Raw genomic sequence first — 21,920 nt, 5'->3', positions numbered from 1 at the left:
CTTCTAGTGTTGGCGTTAGGAGTAGCTATTTGGTCAACCCAGTTACCACAGCCCTATGAGCTGGATTTTTGAATCTCGCAGACTTACACGTTCCTCTGAGACCCTGTCCACTGGGGTCATAACAATAGGACAGGCACGTAGTATATATGATGGCCACATAGTATATAACACAGCCACGTAGTATATAGCATCCACATAGTATATAGCACAGACCACGTAACACAGACAGCCACCTAGTATATAGCACAGCCATGTAGTATATAGCAGCCACATAGTACATAGCAGCCACGTAGTATATAATACAGCTCACATAATATGTAGCACAGCCCACGCAGTATATAGCACAGGCCACGCAGTATATAACACTGACTGCCCACATAGTATACAGGAGCCAGGCAGTATATAACACAGCCCACGTAATATATACCACAGCCCACGTAGTATATAACACAACCCACGTAGTATATAGCACAGCCCACGTAATACATATCACATCCCATGTAGTATATAACACCGCTCACGTCGTATATAACACAGCCCGTGCAGTATATTACACAGTCCACGTAGTATATAACACAGGTCACGCAGTATATAACACAGCCCACATAGTATATAGCACAGTCAACATAATATATAACACAGCCCACGTAGTATATAACACTGCCCACGCAGTATATAACACAGGCCACACAGTATGTAACACAGGCCAAGCAGTATATAACACAGCCCACGTACTATATAACACTGCCCACACAGTATATAACACAGGCCACGTAGTATATAACACAGGCCACGCAGTATATAACACAGGCCACGCAGTATATAACACAGCCCACGTAGTATATAACACAGCCCACATATTTATCACAGCCCACATAGTATATAACAGCCCATGTAATATATATCACAGCCCATGTAGTATATAATACAGGCCACGCAGTATATAACACAGCCCACGCAGTATATAGCACAGCCCACATAATATTTATCACAGCCCACGTAGTATATAACAGCCCATGTAATATATATCACAGCCCACGTAGTATATAACACAGGTCACGCAGTATATAACACAGCCCACGCAGTATATAGCACAGCCCACATAGTATATAACAGCCCATATAGAATATATCACAGCCCACGTAGTATATAACACAGGTCACGCAGTATATAACTCAGCCCACGCAGTATATAGCACAGCCCACGTAGTATATAACAGCCCATGTAGAATATATCACAGCCCACGTAGTATACTGTATAATACAGCCCACGTAGTTTATAGCAATGTGGGCACCATATCCCTGTTAAAAAAAAAATTGAAATAAAAATAGTTATATACTCACCCTCCGGCGTCCACAGAAGCTGTCCCGATGCGCGCGATGCTGTCGCCAGATTCCGTTCCCTGGGAGACCGCTAAGTCATCTGGGTAATTTCGCAATGCATCACTGGGACGGCGGAAGGGGGACAATAGCACCATTTTTTATTTTTGTTTTATTTTTAACATTATATCTTTTTTTTACTATTGATGCTGCATAGGCAGCATCAATAGTAAAAAGTTGGTCCGGGATGGGGCGACACACTGGCACTGACTGGAGGGGAGTAGGGAGGGGCCAATTCGCGGCCGGACTAAGCTTGTCGCTGATTGGTCGCAGCTGGCCGCGACCAATCAGCGACGCAGGATTTCCATTACAGACAAACAGACGGAAGTGCCCCTTAGACGTTTATATAGATGGATAATACTGCTCCTATGTACAAGAATATAGGTATAATTATGATTGAAACAATTGTGACTGTTCTCTGGTGAATCTCTTATTTCTCTATTCTCTTCCCTGTGATGTTTCGCTGTTTCCTCCCTCTCAGGTTTCTCCATAAATCGTCTGCAGCGATGATTTGTAAAAATTCTTTGTCAGTTTGACGTGATTGTTATTAATGGGTGATATTGATAGAAGTAGAAGCTGCAGATTTCTGGGTTCTGTGCATTGTACTCTCACTGATGTTAGTCCGGTTGCCTAGTAACAGACAGGATCTGGTGTTGGTTACATTGTATCGTGGGATGATTCTCTACATCTGGATATGGAGGATCAGATCCATACCCTCATACATTGGTAGTTTTGGTGCACAGCTGCATCCGTCTTGTGAGTGCAGATAAATAACAGAACATACAGCGCCTACATAATACTGCCATACATTACCTTAACGAGCATCTACTGAATACTGCTATCTGATGCCCACATATTATTATAATTTAATCCCATCTGATACTATAATAATAATCTTTATATAGCGCTAACATATTCCGCAGCGCTTTACAGTTTGCACACATTATCGTCGCTGTCCCCGTTGGGGCTCACAATCTAACTTCCCTATCAGTATGTCTTTGGAATGTGGGAAGAAACCGGAGAATCCGGAGGAAACCCACGCAAACACGGAGAGAACATACAAACTCTTTGCAGATGTTGTCCAAGGTGGGATTACAACCCAGGACTCCAGCGCTGCAAGGCTGCTGTGCTAACCACTGCGCCACCATACCTACATTATAATGTCGTACAGTGGTTAAATTATACCGCTATTATATAATACTGCCATACAGTGCACCCTATACCTGCCCATGGTGACTATTTAATACCGCCATACAGTGCACACACAGCTGCCCCATTACTGCCATACAGTGCATACACGGCTGCCCCATTACTGCCATACAGTACACACACGGCTGCCCCATTACTGCCATACAGTACACACACGGCTGCCCCATTACTGCCATACAGTACACACACGGCTGCCCCATTACCGCCATACAGTACACACACGGCTGCCTCATTACCGCCATACAGTGCACCCTATACCTGCCCATGGTGACTATATAATACCGCCATACAGTACACACATGGCTGCCCCATTACCGCCATACAGTACACACACGGCTGGCCATTACCGCCATACAGTACACACACGGCTGCCCCATTACCGCCATACAGTACACATACAGCTGCCTCATTACTGCCATACAGTACACACACGGCTGCCCCATTAACGCCATACAGTGCACCCTATACCTGCCCATGGTGACTATATAATACCGCCATACAGTACACACATGGCTGCCCCATTACCGCCATACAGTACACACACGGCTGGCCATTACCGCCATACAGTACACACATGGCTGTCTCATTACCGCCATAGCAGCAGTGTTGCGGCGCGGACCAGTATTACAGCGTAAAGGCGGGGGGCTCGGGGGCACTTGTTCCTATTAGGCTACTTTCACACATCAGGTTTTTGGTTTGAGGCTAAATCCGGCAAATTTTAAAAAAAACGGATCCGGCGTAAAGTGTGAAAAACTGATGCACCGGATCCGTTTTTTAGCTGGATCCGGCTTTCTTTACTGCGCATGGATTTTTGACTTCCTGATTTCGAGTTTTCTGAGTCGAAAACAAAGCTTCTGGGCATGCTCAACGTGTAAAAAACGGATTCGGTAGCCGGGACCGTTCATTCACACACCCGTTCCATGAGTTTATTGCCGGAAATGTCCCTTCAGGCTTTTTCGCCGCACAGAAAAAACGTTGCAGTGGACGTTTTTTGTGTCCGGCAAAAAAGCCTGAAGGGATGTTTCCGGCACAGAACGGATGAAAAGCCCTTCAGGCACAATCCGGCGCTAATACAACTCTATGGGAAAAAAACGGATCCGGCGTAAAAAAAAAAAATGGATCCGTTTTTTTTCAAAAACTGCCGGATTGTGCCTGAAACAAAAAACCTGATGTGTGAAAGTAGCCTAACCCGTCCTGTGGCCTTGTCCCCCTGACAACCCTTTTGGGAGCAGTAATGGCAGCCATGTTAGTTGTCACTTTAGGTAGATATAACTGTACCAGACCCTCAGCTGCGAGCAGCAAGCAGTGAACACGTCACTCGTGAGGTTTCGAGGCTTTTATTCATCTTTAACATTAATATTTTGCGCCAGTAACGGCAGAATGAAGAAGTCGGCTGTGTCCGGGCCGATCACTGGCCGCGGCTCCGCAGGTTGTACGAGGCCACGGCTCTGTCGGCGGCAGACACGGCGTAGGTGCCCAGGGCGGCCGGGAGCAGCAGGCGGGTGGCGGTCTGGATGTCCCTCTGGGAGAGCGTGCGTCTCCGGCCGCTGGACGCCAGCTGGGCGGCCTCACTCGCGATCCTGTCCAGGAGGTGGTTGACCACGGAAGACATGGTGTCCACGGCCTGCGCGGATATCTGGCTGCCGGGCTGCACTTCCCTCAGGATCTTCACAATGAAGGAGTTGAACGTGGCAGGGCGGTGGTCCCTGGAGGCGCCAGCCACCGCTGGGGGTCTCCGTCTGCCACCTCTGCGACGCTGACCTGAACCTCTCGCCATGATAGCAGCTGTCAACTGTCACTACCTGCGCCAACTGCCTGCTAAGCCCCGCCCAGAAAGAGGGCAAACGCCGGCCTGTAATTGGCTACAACCTGTCCAATCACATAATACACAGCTGTATGCAGTGCGGGAAATAAGTATTTGATCCCTTGCTGATTTTGTAAGTTTGCCCACTGACAAAGACATGAATCGTCTATAATTTTAAGAGTAGGTTAATTTTAACATTGAGAGATAGAATATAAAAAATAAAATCCAGAAAATCACATTGTATAGATTATATAAAAGTATTTGCATTTTGTAGTGAGAAATAAGTATTTGATCCCCTACCAACCATTCAGAGTTCTGGTTCCTACAGACCAATCAGACTCCTAATCAACTCGTTACCTGCATTACAGACAGCTGTCACCTTCATAAAAGACTCAATTAATCAGTCAGACTGACCTCTACAACATGGGCAAGACCAAAGAGCTTTACAAGGATGTCAGGGACAAGATCATAGACCTGCACAAAGCTGGAATGGGCTACAGAACCATAAGTAAGACGCTGGGTGAGAAGGAGAAACTGATGGTGCAATAGTAAGAAAATAGGAGAAATAGAAAATGACCAATCGACATCGATCTGGGGCACCATGCAAAATCTCACCTCGTGGGGTATCCTTGGTCACGAGGAAGGTGAGAGATCAGCCTAAAACTACACGGGGGAACTTGTTAATGATCTCAAGGCAGCTGGTACCACAGTCACCAAGAAAACCATTGGTAACACATTACGCCGTAAAGGTGTAAAATCCTACAATGCCCACAAGGTCCCACTGCTCAACAAGGCACATGTGCGGCCGTCTGAAGTCTGACAATGACACCTGGATGATTCTGTGAGAGATTGGGAGACGGTGCTGTGGTCAGAGGAGACAGAAATTGAGCTCTTTGGCATTAACTCAACTTACCGTGTTAGGAGGAAGATAAATGCTGCCTATAACCCAATGAACACCATCCCCACTGTCAAGCATGGAGGTGGAAACATTATGTTTTGGGGGTGTTTCTCTGCTAAGGGCACAGGACTACTTCACTGCATCAGTAGGAGAATGGATGGAGCCATGTACCGTAAAATCCCGAGTGACAACCTCTTTCGCTATTATTATATAATACTGCCAAACAGTGCACCCTATACCTGCCCATGGTGACTATATAATACCGCCATACAGTGCACACACGGCTGCTCCTTTACCACCATACAGTGCACACATGGCTGCCCCATTACTGCCATACAGTGCACACACGGCTGCCCCATTACCGCCATACAGTACACACATGGCTGCCCCATTACTGCCATACAGTACACACACAGCTGTCTCATTACCGCCATACAGTACACACACGGCTGGCCAATACTGCCATACAGTACACACACGGCTGCCCCATTACCGCCATACAGTGCACACACGGCTGCCCCATTACCGCCATACAGTGCACCCTATACCTGCCCATGGTGACTATATAATACCGCCATACAGTGCACACACGGCTGCCCCATTACCGCCATAGAGTACACACACGGCTGCCCCATTACCGCCATACAGTGCACCCTATACCTGCCCATGGTGACTATATAATACCACCATACAGTGCACACACAGCTGCCCCATTACCGCCATACAGTGCACACACGGCTGCCCCATTACCACCATACAGTGCACCCTATACCTGCCCATGATGACTATATAATACCGCCATACAGTACACACACGGCTGCCCCATTACCACCATACAGTGCACCCTATACCTGCCCATGATGACTATATAATACCGCCATACAGTACACACACGGCTGCCCCATTACCACCATACAGTGCACCCTATACCTGCCCATGATGACTATATAATACCGCCATACAGTACATACACGGCTGCCCCATTACCGCCATACAGTACACATACAGCTGCCTCATTACTGCCATACAGTACACACACGGCTGCCCCATTACCGCCATACAGTGCACCCTATACCTGCCCATGGTGACTATATAATACCGCCATACAGTACACACATGGCTGCCCCATTACCGCCATACAGTACACACACGGCTGTCTCATTACCGCCATAGCAGCAGTGTTGCGGCGCGGACCAGTATTACAGCGTAGGATGGCGGGGGGCTCGGGGGCACTTGTTCCTATTAGGCTACTTTCACACATCAGGTTTTTGGTTTGAGGCTAAATCCGGCAAATTTTCAAAAAAACGGATCCGGCGTAAAGTGTGAAAAACTGATGCACCGGATCCGTTTTTTAGCTGGATCCGGCTTTCTTTACTGCGCATGGATTTTTGACTTCCTGATTTCGAGTTTTCTGAGTCGAAAACAAAGCTTCTGGGCATGCTCAACGTGTAAAAAACGGATTCGGTAGCCGGGACCGTTCATTCACACACCCGTTCCATGAGTTTATTGCCGGAAATGTCCCTTCAGGCTTTTTCGCCGCACAGAAAAAACGTTGCAGTGGACGTTTTTTGTGTCCGGCAAAAAAGCCTGAAGGGATGTTTCCGGCACAGAACAGATGAAAAGCCCTTCAGGCACAATCCGGCGCTAATACAACTCTATGGGAAAAAAACGGATCCGGCGTAAAAAAAAAAATGGATCCGTTTTTTTTCAAAAACTGCCGGATTGTGCCTGAAACAAAAAACCTGCTGTGTGAAAGTAGCCTAACCCGTCCTGTGGCCTTGTCCCCCTGACAACCCTTTTGGGAGCAGTAATGGCAGCCATGTTAGTTGTCACTTTAGGTAGATACAACTGTACCAGACCCTCAGCTGTGAGCAGCAAGCAGTGAACACGTCACTCGTGAGGTTTCGAGGCTTTTATTCATCTTTAACATTAATATTTTGCGCCAGTAACGGCAGAATGAAGAAGTCGGCTGTGTCCGGGCCGATCACTGGCCGCGGCTCCGCAGGTTGTACGAGGCCACGGCTCTGTCGGCGGCAGACACGGCGTAGGTGCCCAGGGCGGCCGGGAGCAGCAGGCGGGTGGCGGTCTGGATGTCCCTCTGGGAGAGCGTGCGTCTCCGGCCGCTGGACGCCAGCTGGGCGGCCTCACTCGCGATCCTGTCCAGGAGGTGGTTGACCACGGAAGACATGGTGTCCACGGCCTGCGCGGATATCTGGCTGCCGGGCTGCACTTCCCTCAGGATCTTCACAATGAAGGAGTTGAACGTGGCAGGGCGGTGGTCCCTGGAGGCGCCGGCCACCGCTGGGGGTCTCCGTCTGCCACCTCTGCGACGCTGACCTGAACCTCTCGCCATGATAGCAGCTGTCAACTGTCACTACCTGCGCCAACTGCCTGCTAAGCCCCGCCCAGCAAGAGGGCAAACGCCGGCCTGTGATTGGCTACAACCTGTCCAATCACATAATACACAGCTGTATGCAGTGGGGGAAATAAGTATTTGATCCCTTGCTGATTTTGTAAGTTTGCCCACTGACAAAGACATGAACCGTCTATAATTTTAAGAGTAGGTTAATTTTAACATTGAGAGATAGAATATAAAAAATAAAATCCAGAAAATCACATTGTATAGATTATATAAAAGTATTTGCATTTTGTAGTGAGAAATAAGTATTTGATCCCCTACCAACCATTCAGAGTTCTGGTTCCTACAGACCAGTTAGACTCCTAATCAACTCGTTACCTGCATTACAGACAGCTGTCACCTTCATAAAAGACTCAATTAATTAGTCAGACTCTGACCTCTACAACATGGGCAAGACCAAAGAGCTTTACAAGGATGTCAGGGACAAGATCATAGACCTGCACAAAGCTGGAATGGGCTACAGAACCATAAGTAAGACGCTGGGTGAGAAGGAGAAACTGATGGTGCAATAGTAAGAAAATAGGAGAAATAGAAAATGACCAATCGACATCGATCTGGGGCACCGTGCAAAATCTCACCTCGTGGGGTATCCTTGGTCACGAGGAAGGTGAGAGATCAGCCTAAAACTACACGGGGGGAACTTGTTAATGATCTCAAGGCAGCTGGGAGCACAGTCACCAAGAAAACCATTGGTAACACATTACGCCGTAAAGGTGTAAAATCCTGCAGTGCCCACAAGGTCCCGCTGCTGAAGAAGGCACATGTGCAGGCCGTCTGAAGTCTGACAATGACACCTGGATGATTCTGTGAGTGATTGGGAGAAGGTGCTGTGGTCAGAGGAGACAGAAATTGAGCTCTTTGGCATTAACTCAACTTACCGTGTTAGGAGGAAGATAAATGCTGCCTATAACCCAATGAACACCATCCCCACTGTCAAGCATGGAGGTGGAAACATTATGTTTTGGGGGTGTTTCTCTGCTAAGGGCACAGGACTACTTCACTGCATCAGTAGGAGAATGGATGGAGCCATGTACCGTAAAATCCCGAGTGACAACCTCTTTCGCTATTATTATATAATACTGCCAAACAGTGCACCCTATACCTGCCCATGGTGACTATATAATACCGCCATACAGTGCACACACGGCTGCTCCTTTACCACCATACAGTGCACACATGGCTGCCCCATTACTGCCATACAGTGCACACACGGCTGCCCCATTACCGCCATACAGTACACACACGGCTGCCCCATTACCGCCATACAGTACACACATGGCTGCCCCATTACCGCCATACAGTACACACACAGCTGGCCATTACGGCCATACAGTACACACACGGCTGGCCATTACAGCCATACAGTACACACACGGCTGGCCATTACCGCCATACAGTACACACACGGCTGGCCATTACCGCCATACAGTACACACACAGCTGCCTCATTACCGCCATACAGTACACACGGCTGCCCCATTACCGCCATACAGTACACACACGGCTGCCCCATTACTGCCATACAGTACACACACGGCTGCCCCATTACCGCCATAGAGTACACACACGGCTGCCCCATTACCGCCATACAGTACACACATGGCTGCCCCATTACTGCCATACAGTACACACACGGCTGGCCATTACGGCCATACAGTACACACACGGCTGGCCATTACCGCCATACAGTACACACACGGCTGGCCATTACCGCCATACAGTACACACACAGCTGCCTCATTACCGCCATACAGTACACAGACGGCTGCCCCATTACCGCCATACAGTACACACGGCTGCCCCATTACCGCCATACAGTACACACACGGCTGCCCCATTACCGCCATACAGTACACACACGGCTGCCCCATTACCGCCATACAGTACACACACGGCTGCCCCATTACCGCCATAGAGTACACACACGGCTGCCCCATTACCGCCATACAGTACACACACGGCTGCCCCATTACCGCCATAGAGTACACACACGGCTGCCCCATTACTGCCATAGAGTACACACACGGCTGCCCCATTACTGCCATAGAGTACACACACGGCTGCCCCATTACCGCCATACAGTACACACACAGCTGCCCCATTACCGCCATACAGTGCACACACGGCTGCCCCATTACCGCCATAGAGTACACACACGGCTGCCCCATTACTGCCATAGAGTACACACACGGCTGCCCCATTACTGCCATAGAGTACACACACGGCTGCCCCATTACCGCCATACAGTACACACACAGCTGCCCCATTACCGCCATACAGTGCACACACGGCTGCCCCATTACCGCCATACAGTACACACACGGCTGCCCCATTACCGCCATAGAGTACACACACGGCTGCCCCATTACCGCCATACAGTACACACACGGCTGCCCCATTACCGCCATAGAGTACACACACGGCTGCCCCATTACTGCCATAGAGTACACACACGGCTGCCCCATTACCGCCATACAGTACAAAATAGATCAATGGCCGCACTCATCTGTGCTAAAAATAAGGCAATGTGAAATATGTGAAATGTGAATAGCATACTGGCTTATGAACTTTATGAAAAAACACATGAGATTTTTAGCACAAGATTTGCAAACGTTGTGAGCCCATTCACCAAAACGTCAAGGTAATCTCAGATCGAATGGGTAACTACACTGCCTGTCTGGTGTGAACACTTACCTATGGCTAATAACAGGATAAAGCCTACTTATATAGGCTCAGCTCAGATACCATAGGTAAGTGTTCACACCAGACAGTCAGTGTAGTTACCCATTCGATCTGAGATTACCTTGACGTTTTGGTGAATGGGCTCACAACGTTTGCAAATCTTGTGCTAAAAATCTCATGTGTTTTTTCATAAAGTTCATAAGCCAGTATGCTATTCACATTCCACATATTTCACATTTCCTTATTTTTAGCACAGTTGAGTGCGGCCATTGATCTATTTTGTATTTGACTTTTTTTGGCTATGCACTAGTATAAATTATATACAGTCATATGAAACAGTTTGTGCACCCCTATTAATCTTAAGCTTAATGTTTTATAAAAAAAATTTTTTGCAACAGCTATTTCAGTGTCATCTATCTAATAACTGTTGGACACAGTAATGTTTCTGCCTTGAAATGAGGTTTATTGTACTAACAGAAAATGTGCAATCTGCATTCAAACAAAATGTGACAGGTGCATAAGTATGGGCACCCTTATCATTTTCTTGTTTTAAATACTCCTACCTACTTTTTACTGACTTACTAAAGCACTTTTTTTGGTTTTGTAACCTCATTGAGCTTTGAACTTCATAGCCGGGTGTATGCAATCATGAGAAAAGCTACTTAAAGTGGCCACTTGCAAGTTGTTCTCCTGTTTGAATCTCCTCCGAAGAGTGGCATCATGGGCTCCTCAAAACAACTGTCAAATGATCTGAAAACAAAGATTATTCAACATAGTTGTTCAGGGGAAGGATACAAAAAGCTGTCTCAGAGATTTAACCTGTCAATTTCCACTGTGAGGAACATAGTAAGGAAATGGAAGAACACAGGTGCAGTTCTTGTTAAGGCCAGAAGTGGCAGGCCAAGAAAACCATCAGAAAGGCAGAGAAGAAGAATGGTGAGATCAGTCAAGGACAATCCTCAGACCATCTCCAGAGAGCTGCAGCATCAACTTGCTGCAGATGGTGTCACTGTGCATCAGTCAACTATACAACACACTTTGCACAAGGAGAAGCTGTATGGGAGAGCGATGCGAAAGAAGCCGTTTCTGCAAGCACGCCACAAACAGAGTCGGCTGAGGTATGCAAAAGCACATTTGGAGAAGCCAATTTCTTTTTGGAAGAAGGTCCTGTGGACTCATGAAACCAAGATTGAGTTGTTTGGTCATACAAAAAGGCGTTATGCATGGCGGCAAAAAAACACAGTGCGTTGTATAGTTGACCGATGCACAGTGACACCATCTGCAGCAAGTTGATGCTGCAGCTCTCTGGAGATGGTCTGAGGATTGTCCTTGACTGATCTCACCATTCTTCTTCTCTGCCTTTCTGATGTTTTTCTTGGCCTGACACTTCTGGCCTTAACAAGAACTGTACCTGTGTTCTTCCATTTCCTTACTATGTTCCTCACAGTGGAAATTGACAGTTTAAATCTCTGAGACAGCTTTTTGTATCCTTCCCCTGAACAACTATGTTGAATAATCTTTGTTTTCAGATCATTTGACAGTTGTTTTGAGGAGCCCATGATGCCACTCTTCAGAGGAGATTCAAACAGGAGAACAACTTGCAAGTGGCCACTTTAAGTAGCTTTTCTCATGATTGCATACACCTGGCTATGAAGTTCAAAGCTCAATGAGGTTACAAAACAAAAAAAAGTGCTTTAGTAAGTCAGTAAAAAGTAGGTAGGAGGATTTAAAACAAGAAAATGATAAGGGTGCCCATACTTATGCACCTGTCAAATTGTGTTTGAATGCAGATTGCACATTTTCTGTTAGTACAATAAACCTCATTTCAAGGCAGAAACATTACTGTGTCCAACAGTTATTAGATAGATGACACTGAAATAGCTGTTGCAAAAAAAAAAAATTTTATACAACATTAAGCTTAAGATTAATAGGGGTGCCCAAACTTTTTCATATGACTGTATATATATTGTTCGGTCAGTTGATCTATTTTACGCCATACAGTGCACAAACAGCTGCCCCATTACCGCCATACAGTACACACACAGCTGCCTCATTACTGCCATACAGTACACACACGGCTGCCCCATTACCGCCATACAGTGCACACACGGCTGTCCCATTACCGCCATACAGTACATACACGGCTGGCCATTACCGCCATACAGTGCACACACGGCTGTCCCATTACCGCCATACAGTACACACACGGCTGCCCCATTACCGCCATACAGTACACACACGGCTGCCCCATTACCGCCATACAGTGCACACACGGCTGCCCCATTACCGCCATACAGTGCACCCTATACCTGCCCATGGTGACTATATAATACCGCCATACAGTGCACACACGGCTGCCCCATTACCGCCATACAGTGCACACACGGCTGCCCCATTACCGCCATACAGTGCACACACGGCTGCCCCATTACCGCCATACAGTGCACCCTATACCTGCCCATGGTGACTATATAATACCGCCATACAGTACACACACGGTTGCCCCATTACCACCATACAGTGCACCCTATACCTGCCCATGATGACTATATAATACCGCCATACAGTACATACATGGCTGCCCCATTACCGCCATACAGTGCACACACGGCTGCCTCATTACTGCCATACAGTACACACACGGCTGCCCCATTACTGCCATACAGTGCACCCTATACCTGCCCATGGTGACTATATAATACCGCCATACAGTACACACATGGCTGCCCCATTACCGCCATACAGTACACACATGGCTGCCCCATTACCGCCATACAGTACACACACGGCTGCCCCATTACTGCCATACAGTGCACCCTATACCTGCCCATGGTGACTATATAATACCGCCATACAGTACACACATGGCTGCCCCATTACCGCCATACAGTGCACAGACGGCTGGCCATTACCGCCATACAGTGCACACACGGCTGTCTCATTACCGCCATAGCAGCAGTGTTGCGGCGCGGACCAGTATTACAGCGTAGGATGGCGGGGGGCTCGGGGGCACTTGTTCCTATTAGGCTACTTTCACACATCAGGTTTTTGGTTTGAGGCTAAATCCAGCAAATTTTCAAAAAAACGGATCCGGCGTAAAGTGTGAAAAACTGATGCACCGGATCCGTTTTTTAGCTGGATCCGGCTTTCTTTACTGCGCATGGATTTTTGACTTCCTGATTTCGAGTTTTCTGAGTCGAAAACAAAGCTTCTGGGCATGCTCAACGTGTAAAAAACGGATTCGGTAGCCGGGACCGTTCATTCACACACCCGTTCCATGAGTTTATTGCCGGAAATGTCCCTTCAGGCTTTTTCGCCGCACAGAAAAAACGTTGCAGTGGACGTTTTTTGTGTCCGGCAAAAAAGCCTGAAGGGACGTTTCCGGCACAGAACGGATGAAAAGCCCTTCAGGCACAATCCGGCGCTAATACAACTCTATGGGAAAAAAACGGATACGGCGTAAAAAAAAAATGGATCCGTTTTTTTTCAAAAACTGCCGGATTGTGCCTGAAACAAAAAACCTGCTGTGTGAAAGTAGCCTAACCCGTCCTGTGGCCTTGTCCCCCTGACAACCCTTTTGGGAGCAGTAATGGCAGCCATGTTAGTTGTCACTTTAGGTAGATACAACTGTACCAGACCCTCAGCTGTGAGCAGCAAGCAGTGAACACGTCACTCGTGAGGTTTCGAGGCTTTTATTCATCTTTAACATTAATATTTTGCGCCAGTAACGGCAGAATGAAGAAGTCGGCTGTGTCCGGGCCGATCACTGGCCGCGGCTCCGCAGGTTGTACGAGGCCACGGCTCTGTCGGCGGCAGACATGGCGTAGGTGCCCAGGGCGGCCGGGAGCAGCAGGCGGGTGGCGGTCTGGATGTCCCTCTGGGAGAGCGTGCGTCTCCGGCCGCTGGACGCCAGCTGGGCGGCCTCACTCGCGATCCTGTCCAGGAGGTGGTTGACCACGGAAGACATGGTGTCCACGGCCTGCGCGGATATCTGGCTGCCGGGCTGCACTTCCCTCAGGATCTTCACAATGAAGGAGTTGAACGTGGCAGGGCGGTGGTCCCTGGAGGCGCCGGCCACCGCTGGGGGTCTCCGTCTGCCACCTCTGCGACGCTGACCTGAACCTCTCGCCATGATAGCAGCTGTCAACTGTCACTACCTGCGCCAACTGCCTGCTAAGCCCCGCCCAGAACGAGGGCAAATGCCGGCCTGTGATTGGCTACAACCTGTCCAATCACATAATACACAGCTGTATGCAGTGCGGGAAATAAGTATTTGACCCCTTGCTGATTTTGTACGTTTGCCCACTGACAAAGACATGAACCGTCTATAATTTTAAGAGTAGGTTAATTTTAACATTGAGAGATAGAATATAAAAAATAAAATCCAGAAAATCACATTGTATAGATTATATAAAAGTATTTGCATTTTGTAGTGAGAAATAAGTATTTGATCCCCTACCAACCATTCAGAGTTCTGGTTCCTACAGACCAGTTAGACTCCTAATCAACTCGTTACCTGCATTACAGACAGCTGTCACCTTCATAAAAGACTCAATTAATTAGTCAGACTCTGACCTCTACAACATGGGCAAGACCAAAGAGCTTTACAAGGATGTCAGGGACAAGATCATAGACCTGCACAAAGCTGGAATGGGCTACAGAACCATAAGTAAGACGCTGGGTAATAAGGAGAAACTGATGGTGCAATAGTAAGAAAATAGGAGAAATACAAAATGACCAATCGACATCGATCTGGGGCACCATGCAAAATCTCACCTCGTGGGGTATCCTTGGTCACGAGGAAGGTGAGAGATCAGCCTAAAACTACACGGGGGGAACTTGTTAATGATCTCAAGGCAGCTGGTACCACAGTCACCAAGAAAACCATTGGTAACACATAATGCCGTAAAGGTGTAAAATCCTGCAGTGACCACAAGGTCCCACTGCTCTAGAAGGCACATGTGCAGGCCCGTCTGAAGTCTGACAATGACACCTGGATGATTCTGTGAGTGATTGGGAGACGGTGCTGTGGTCAGATGAAAAAAAAATTGAGCTCTTTGGCATTAACAACTTACCGTGTTAGGAGGAAGATAAATGCTGCCTATAACCCAATGAACACCATCCCCACTGTCAAGCATGGAGGTGGAAACATTATGTTTTGGGGGATGTTTCTCTGCTAAGGGCACAGGAAAACTTCACCGCATCAATAGGAGAATGGATGGAGCCATGTACCGTAAAATCCTGAATGACAACCTTCTTCCCTCCGCCAGGACATTAAAAAAGGGTCGTGGCTGGTTCTTCCAGCAAGACAATGACCCAAAACATACAGCCAAGGCAACAAAGGAGTGGCTCAAAAAGAAGCACGTTAAGGTCGTGGAATGGCCTAGCCAGTCTCCAGACCTTCATCCCATAGAAAACTTATGGAGGGAGATGAAGCTCCGAGTTACCAAGCGACAGTCTCAAAATCTTAATGATTTAGAGATGATCTGCAGAGAGGAGTGGAGCAAAACTGCTCCTGACATGAGCGCAAACCTCATCATCAGCTACAAGAAACGTGTGACTGCTGGGCTTGCCAACAAGGGTTTTACCACCAAGTGATAAGTCTTGTTTGCCAGAGGGATCAAATACTTATTTCTCACTGGAAAATGCAAATAAATGTATATAATTTTATACAATGTGATTTTCTGGATTTTATTTCTATCTCTCAATGTTAAAATTAACCGACCCTTAAAGTTATAGACTGTTCATGTCTTTGTCTGTGGGTAAACGTACAGAATCAGCAAGGGATCAAATAATTATTTCCCCCACTGTATGTGACCCCAACATCACCCCCCACTAAACGTGGAGCAACCTGAGGGCAAGTGAGCGCAGCTCTGGAGTATAATACAGTAATGTAATGTATGTACACAGGGACTGCACCAGCAGAATAGTGAGTGCAGCTCTGGGGTATAATACTGGATGTAACTCAGGATCACTAATGTAATGTATGTACACAGTGACTGCACCAGCAGAATAGTGAGTGCAGCTCTGGAGTATAATACAGGATGTAACTCAGGATCAGTAATGTAATGTATGTACACAGTGATTGCACCAGCAGAATAGTGAGTGCAGCTCTGGAGGATAATGCAGGAGGTAACTCAGGATCAGTAATGTAATGTATGTACACAGTGACTGCACTAGCAGAATAGTGAGTGCAGCTCTGGAGGATAATGCAGGAGGTAACTCAGGATCAGTAATGTAATGTATGTACACAGTGACTGCACTAGCAGAATAGTGAGTGCAGCTCTGGAGGATAATGCAGGAGGTAACTCAGGATCAGTAATGTAATGTATGTACACAGTGACTGTACCAGCAGAATAGTGTGTGCAGCTCTGGAGTATAATACAGGATGTAACTCAGGATCAGTAATGTAATGTATGTACACAGTGACTGCACCAGCAGAATAGTGAGTGCAGCTCTGGAGTATAATACAGGATGTAACTCAGGATCAGTAATGTAATGTATGTACACAGTGACTGCACCAGCAGAATAGTGAGTGCAGCTCTGGAGTATAATACAGGATGTAACTCAGGATCAGTAATGTAATGTGTGTACACAGTGACTGCACCAGCAGAATAGTGAGCGCAGCTCTGGAGTATAATACAGGATGTAACTCAGGATCAGTAATGTAATGTATGTACACAGTGACTGCACCAGCAGAATAGTGAGTGCAGCTCTGGAGTATAATACAGGATGTAACTCAGGATCAGTAATGTAATGTATGTACACAGTGATTGCACCAGCAGAATAATGAGTGCAGCTCTGGGGTATAATACAGGATGTAACTGAAATCCTGAGGAATGTGAGACTTCGCAGCGAAAACCGCGCAAGCCGAGAGGAGGAGACGAGGGGGCGTCAATATGGTGCTCATGCTGCACACCGGGGCCCCTGTGGCCCCGTGCTGACTGATCCAGGGGTCAGGTAATAAGCTTACACCCCTTTAAGATGCCCCTTTAAAATGCATGTCCACCTTACACTGTAACAAACCCTCAGCTGTGAGAAGTATAAGATCTGTGCAGGTTTCAGCCCCTGGATGTATAAGAATATTGTTATTCACTGACAGCAAGCAGAGGTCAGTTAGGAATTGTCACATATTGGAGGAAGCATTAGATGTGATGTCCTCCAGATGTGCATCGCCACCTCGTACACCGCCACCTCGTGCACAGACACCTCATATACTGCCACCTCGTACACTGCCACCTCATACACCGCCACCTCGTATACCGCCACCTCGTGCTCCGCCATCAAGTGCACGCCACCTCGTATACCGCCACCTCGTGCTCCGCCATCACATGCACCGCCACCTCGTACACCGCCACCCCTTGCACCGACACCTTGTATACTGCCACCTCGCACACCGCCACCTCATACACCGCCACCTCGTATACTGGCCACCTCGTATACTGGCCACCTCGTATACCGCCACCTCGTGCTCTGCCATCATGTGCACCACCACCTCGTACACCACCTCGTATACTGCCACCTCGTATACCGCCACCTCGTGCTCTGCCATCACGTGCACCGCCACCTCGTACACCACCACCTCGTATACTGTCACCTCGTATACCGCCACCTCGTGCACTGCCATCACTGCCATCAGGGTCTGTAGGAATTGTGATGAGACCCTATAAATATCTCGCTCATGTTTACACAGCATCCGCCATGTTTAAGTTTCCAGCAGGGACTGAGATAATGCAGAGCTGAGCGTGTGTTACACAACCACATTACATAATCACCAGGAGAGGAGACTCCTGCAAGTTACTGGGGGGGTTCTCCGAGGAGGGACGCAGGGTCACTGGGGGTGCAGGAACAGCTCGTCCTAACACTCAGCAACACAAACATCAGAGTCATATTCCCAGGTGTTGTCTTTTATTTCTTAGGAACTATATGGCGGAGTTATGTGTGGGCACTATATGGTGTTATGTGAGCACTATATGGTATTATATGGGCACTATGTGGTGTTATGTGAGCACTATATGTGTTATGGTTCTCAATGGCAAGAGAACATAGCCCAGCAAACATAAGAACTAGCTCTTGGAAGGATGGAAACTAAACTGACCATGAACTAAACCTGCCGCACAACTAACAGTAGCCGGGTAGCGTAGCCTGCGTTTTATCCCTAGACGCCCAGCGCCGGCCGGAGGACTAACTAATCCTGGCAGAGGAAAATATAGTCCTGGCTCACCTCTAGAGAAATTTCCCCGAAAGGCAGACAGAGGCCCCCACAAATATTGGCGGTGATTTTAGATGAAATGACAAACGTAGTATGAAAATAGGTTTAGCAAAATTGAGGTCCGCTTACTAGATAGCAGGAGGACAGAAAGGGCACTTTCATGGTCAGCTGAAAACCCTATCAAAATACCATCCTGAAATTACTTTAAGACTCTAGTATTAACTCATAACATCAGAGTGGCAATTTCAGATCACAAGAGCTTTCCAGACACAGAAACGAAACTACAGCTGTGAACTGGAACAAAATGCAAAAACAAACAAGGACTAAGTCCAACTTAGCTGGGAGTTGTCTAGCAGCAGGAACATGCACAGAAAGGCTTCTGATTACAATGTTGACCGGCATGGAAGTGACAGAGGAGCAAGGCTAAATAGCGACTCCCACATCCTGATGGAAACAGGTGAACAGAGAGGATGATGCACACCAGTTCAATTCCACCAGTGGCCACCGGGGGAGCCCAAAATCCAATTTCACAACAGTACCCCCCCCCCTCAAGGAGGGGGCACCGAACCCTCACCAGAACCACCAGGGCGATCAGGATGAGCCCTATGAAAGGCACGGACCAAATCGGAGGCATGAACATCAGAGGCAGTCACCCAAGAATTATCCTCCTGACCGTATCCCTTCCATTTGACCAGATACTGGAGTTTCCGTCTGGAAACACGGGAGTCCAAGATTTTTTCCACAACGTACTCCAACTCACCCTCAACCAACACCGGAGCAGGAGGCTCAACGGAAGGCACAACCGGTACCTCATACCTGCGCAATAATGACCGATGAAAAACATTATGAATAGAAAAAGATGCAGGGAGGTCCAAACGGAAGGACACAGGGTTAAGAATCTCCAATATCTTGTACGGGCCGATGAACCGAGGCTTAAACTTGGGAGAAGAAACCCTCATAGGGACAAAACGAGAAGACAACCACACCAAGTCCCCAACACAAAGCCGAGGACCAACCCAACGCCGGCGGTTGGCAAAAAGCTGAGTCTTCTCCTGGGACAACTTCAAATTGTCCACTACCTGCCCCCAAATCTGATGCAACCTCTCCACCACAGCATCCACTCCAGGACAATCCGAAGATTCCACCTGACCAGAAGAAAATCGAGGATGAAACCCCGAATTACAGAAAAAGGGAGACACCAAGGTGGCAGAGCTGGCCCGATTATTGAGGGCAAACTCCGCTAAAGGCAAAAAAGCAACCCAATCATCCTGATCTGCAGACACAAAACACCTCAAATATGTCTCCAAGGTCTGATTCGTCCGCTCGGTCTGGCCATTAGTCTGAGGATGGAAAGCAGACGAGAAAGACAAATCTATGCCCATCCTAGCACAGAATGCCCGCCAAAATCTAGACACGAATTGGGTCCCTCTGTCAGAAACGATATTCTCCGGAATACCATGCAAACGGACCACATTTTGAAAAAACAGAGGAACCAACTCGGAAGAAGAAGGCAACTTAGGCAGGGGAACCAAATGGACCATCTTAGAGAAACGATCACACACCACCCAGATGACAGACATCTTCTGAGAAACAGGAAGATCCGAAATAAAATCCATCGAGATGTGCGTCCAGGGCCTCTTCGGGATAGGCAAGGGCAACAACAATCCACTAGCCCGAGAACAACAAGGCTTGGCCCGAGCACAAACGTCACAAGACTGCACGAAGCCTCGCACATCTCGTGACAGGGAAGGCCACCAGAAGGACCTTGCCACCAAATCCCTGGTACCAAAGATTCCAGGATGACCTGCCAACGCAGAAGAATGAACCTCAGAAATGACTTTACTGGTCCAATCATCAGGAACAAACAGTCTACCAGGTGGGCAACGATCAGGTCTATCCGCCTGAAACTCCTGCAAGGCCCGCCGCAGGTCTGGAGAAACGGCAGACAATATCACTCCATCCTTAAGGATACCTGTAGGTTCAGAATTACCAGGGGAGTCAGGCTCAAAACTCCTAGAAAGGGCATCCGCCTTAACATTCTTAGAACCCGGCAGGTAGGACACCACAAAATTAAACCGAGAGAAAAACAACGACCAGCGCGCCTGTCTAGGATTCAGGCGTCTGGCGGACTCAAGGTAAATTAGATTTTTGTGGTCAGTCAATACCACCACCTGATGTCTAGCCCCCTCAAGCCAATGACGCCACTCCTCAAAAGCCCACTTCATGGCCAAAAGCTCCCGATTCCCAACATGATAATTCCGCTCGGCGGGCGAAAATTTACGCGAGAAAAAAGCACAAGGTCTCATCACGGAGCAATCGGAACTTCTCTGCGACAAAACCGCCCCAGCTCCGATTTCAGAAGCGTCGACCTCAACCTGAAAAGGAAGAGCAACATCAGGCTGACGCAACACAGGGGCAGAGGAAAAACGGCGCTTAAGCTCCCGAAAGGCCTCCACAGCAGCAGGGGACCAATCAGCAACATCAGCACCCTTCTTAGTCAAATCAGTCAATGGTTTAACAACATCAGAAAAACCAGCAATAAATCGACGATAAAAGTTAGCAAAGCCCAAAAATTTCTGAAGACTCTTAAGAGAAGAGGGTTGCGTCCAATCACAAATAGCCTGAACCTTGACAGGATCCATCTCGATGGAAGAGGGGGAAAAAATATATCCCAAAAAGGAAATCTTTTGAACCCCAAAAACGCACTTAGAACCCTTCACACACAAGGAATTAGACCGCAAAACCTGAAAAACCCTCCTGACCTGCTGGACATGAGAGTCCCAGTCATCCGAAAAAATCAGAATATCATCCAGATACACAATCATAAATTTATCCAAATAATCGCGGAAAATGTCATGCATAAAGGACTGGAAGACTGAAGGGGCATTTGAAAGACCAAAAGGCATCACCAAATACTCAAAGTGGCCCTCGGGCGTATTAAATGCGGTTTTCCACTCATCCCCCTGCCTGATTCGCACCAAATTATACGCCCCACGAAGGTCAATCTTAGAGAACCACTTGGCCCCCTCTATGCGAGCAAACAAATCAGTCAGCAGTGGCAACGGATATTGATATTTAACCGTGATTTTATTCAAAAGCCGATAATCAATGCACGGCCTCAAAGAGCCATCTTTCTTAGCCACAAAGAAAAAACCGGCTCCTAAGGGAGATGACGAAGGACGAATATGTCCCTTTTCCAAGGACTCCTTTATATATTCTCGCATAGCAGCATGTTCAGGCACAGACAGATTAAATAAACGACCCTTAGGGTATCTACTACCCGGAATCAAATCTATGGCACAATCGCACTCCCGGTG

The 21,920-nt window shown here is 47.7% G+C and overlaps 2 protein-coding genes and 1 pseudogene across 2 annotated transcripts; all 3 read right to left on the bottom strand.

Annotated features, from left to right (window-relative positions):
• Positions 1-3,996: 3,996 nt before the first annotated feature.
• On the bottom strand, positions 3,997-4,365 carry LOC143775178 (uncharacterized). The gene has a single exon (XM_077263019.1). It carries the CDS (start codon positions 4,363-4,365, stop codon positions 3,997-3,999), a length of 369 nt encoding a protein of 122 aa, XP_077119134.1.
• Positions 4,366-7,274: 2,909 nt separating this feature from the next.
• Positions 7,275-7,643, bottom strand: LOC143775177 (uncharacterized). Its single transcript, XM_077263018.1, has one exon. The coding sequence runs from the start codon at positions 7,641-7,643 to the stop codon at positions 7,275-7,277; it is 369 nt and encodes a 122-aa protein (XP_077119133.1).
• Positions 7,644-14,154: 6,511 nt separating this feature from the next.
• On the bottom strand, positions 14,155-14,523 carry LOC143775176 (uncharacterized; annotated as a pseudogene).
• Positions 14,524-21,920: the final 7,397 nt, after the last annotated feature.

The sequence above is a fragment of the Ranitomeya variabilis genome, chromosome 5, assembly GCF_051348905.1.
Source record: "Ranitomeya variabilis isolate aRanVar5 chromosome 5, aRanVar5.hap1, whole genome shotgun sequence".
Lineage (NCBI taxonomy): Eukaryota > Metazoa > Chordata > Amphibia > Anura > Dendrobatidae > Ranitomeya > Ranitomeya variabilis.
The sequence above is the reverse complement of the archived record's forward strand: the minus strand, read 5'-3'. Positions and strand labels throughout refer to the sequence as shown.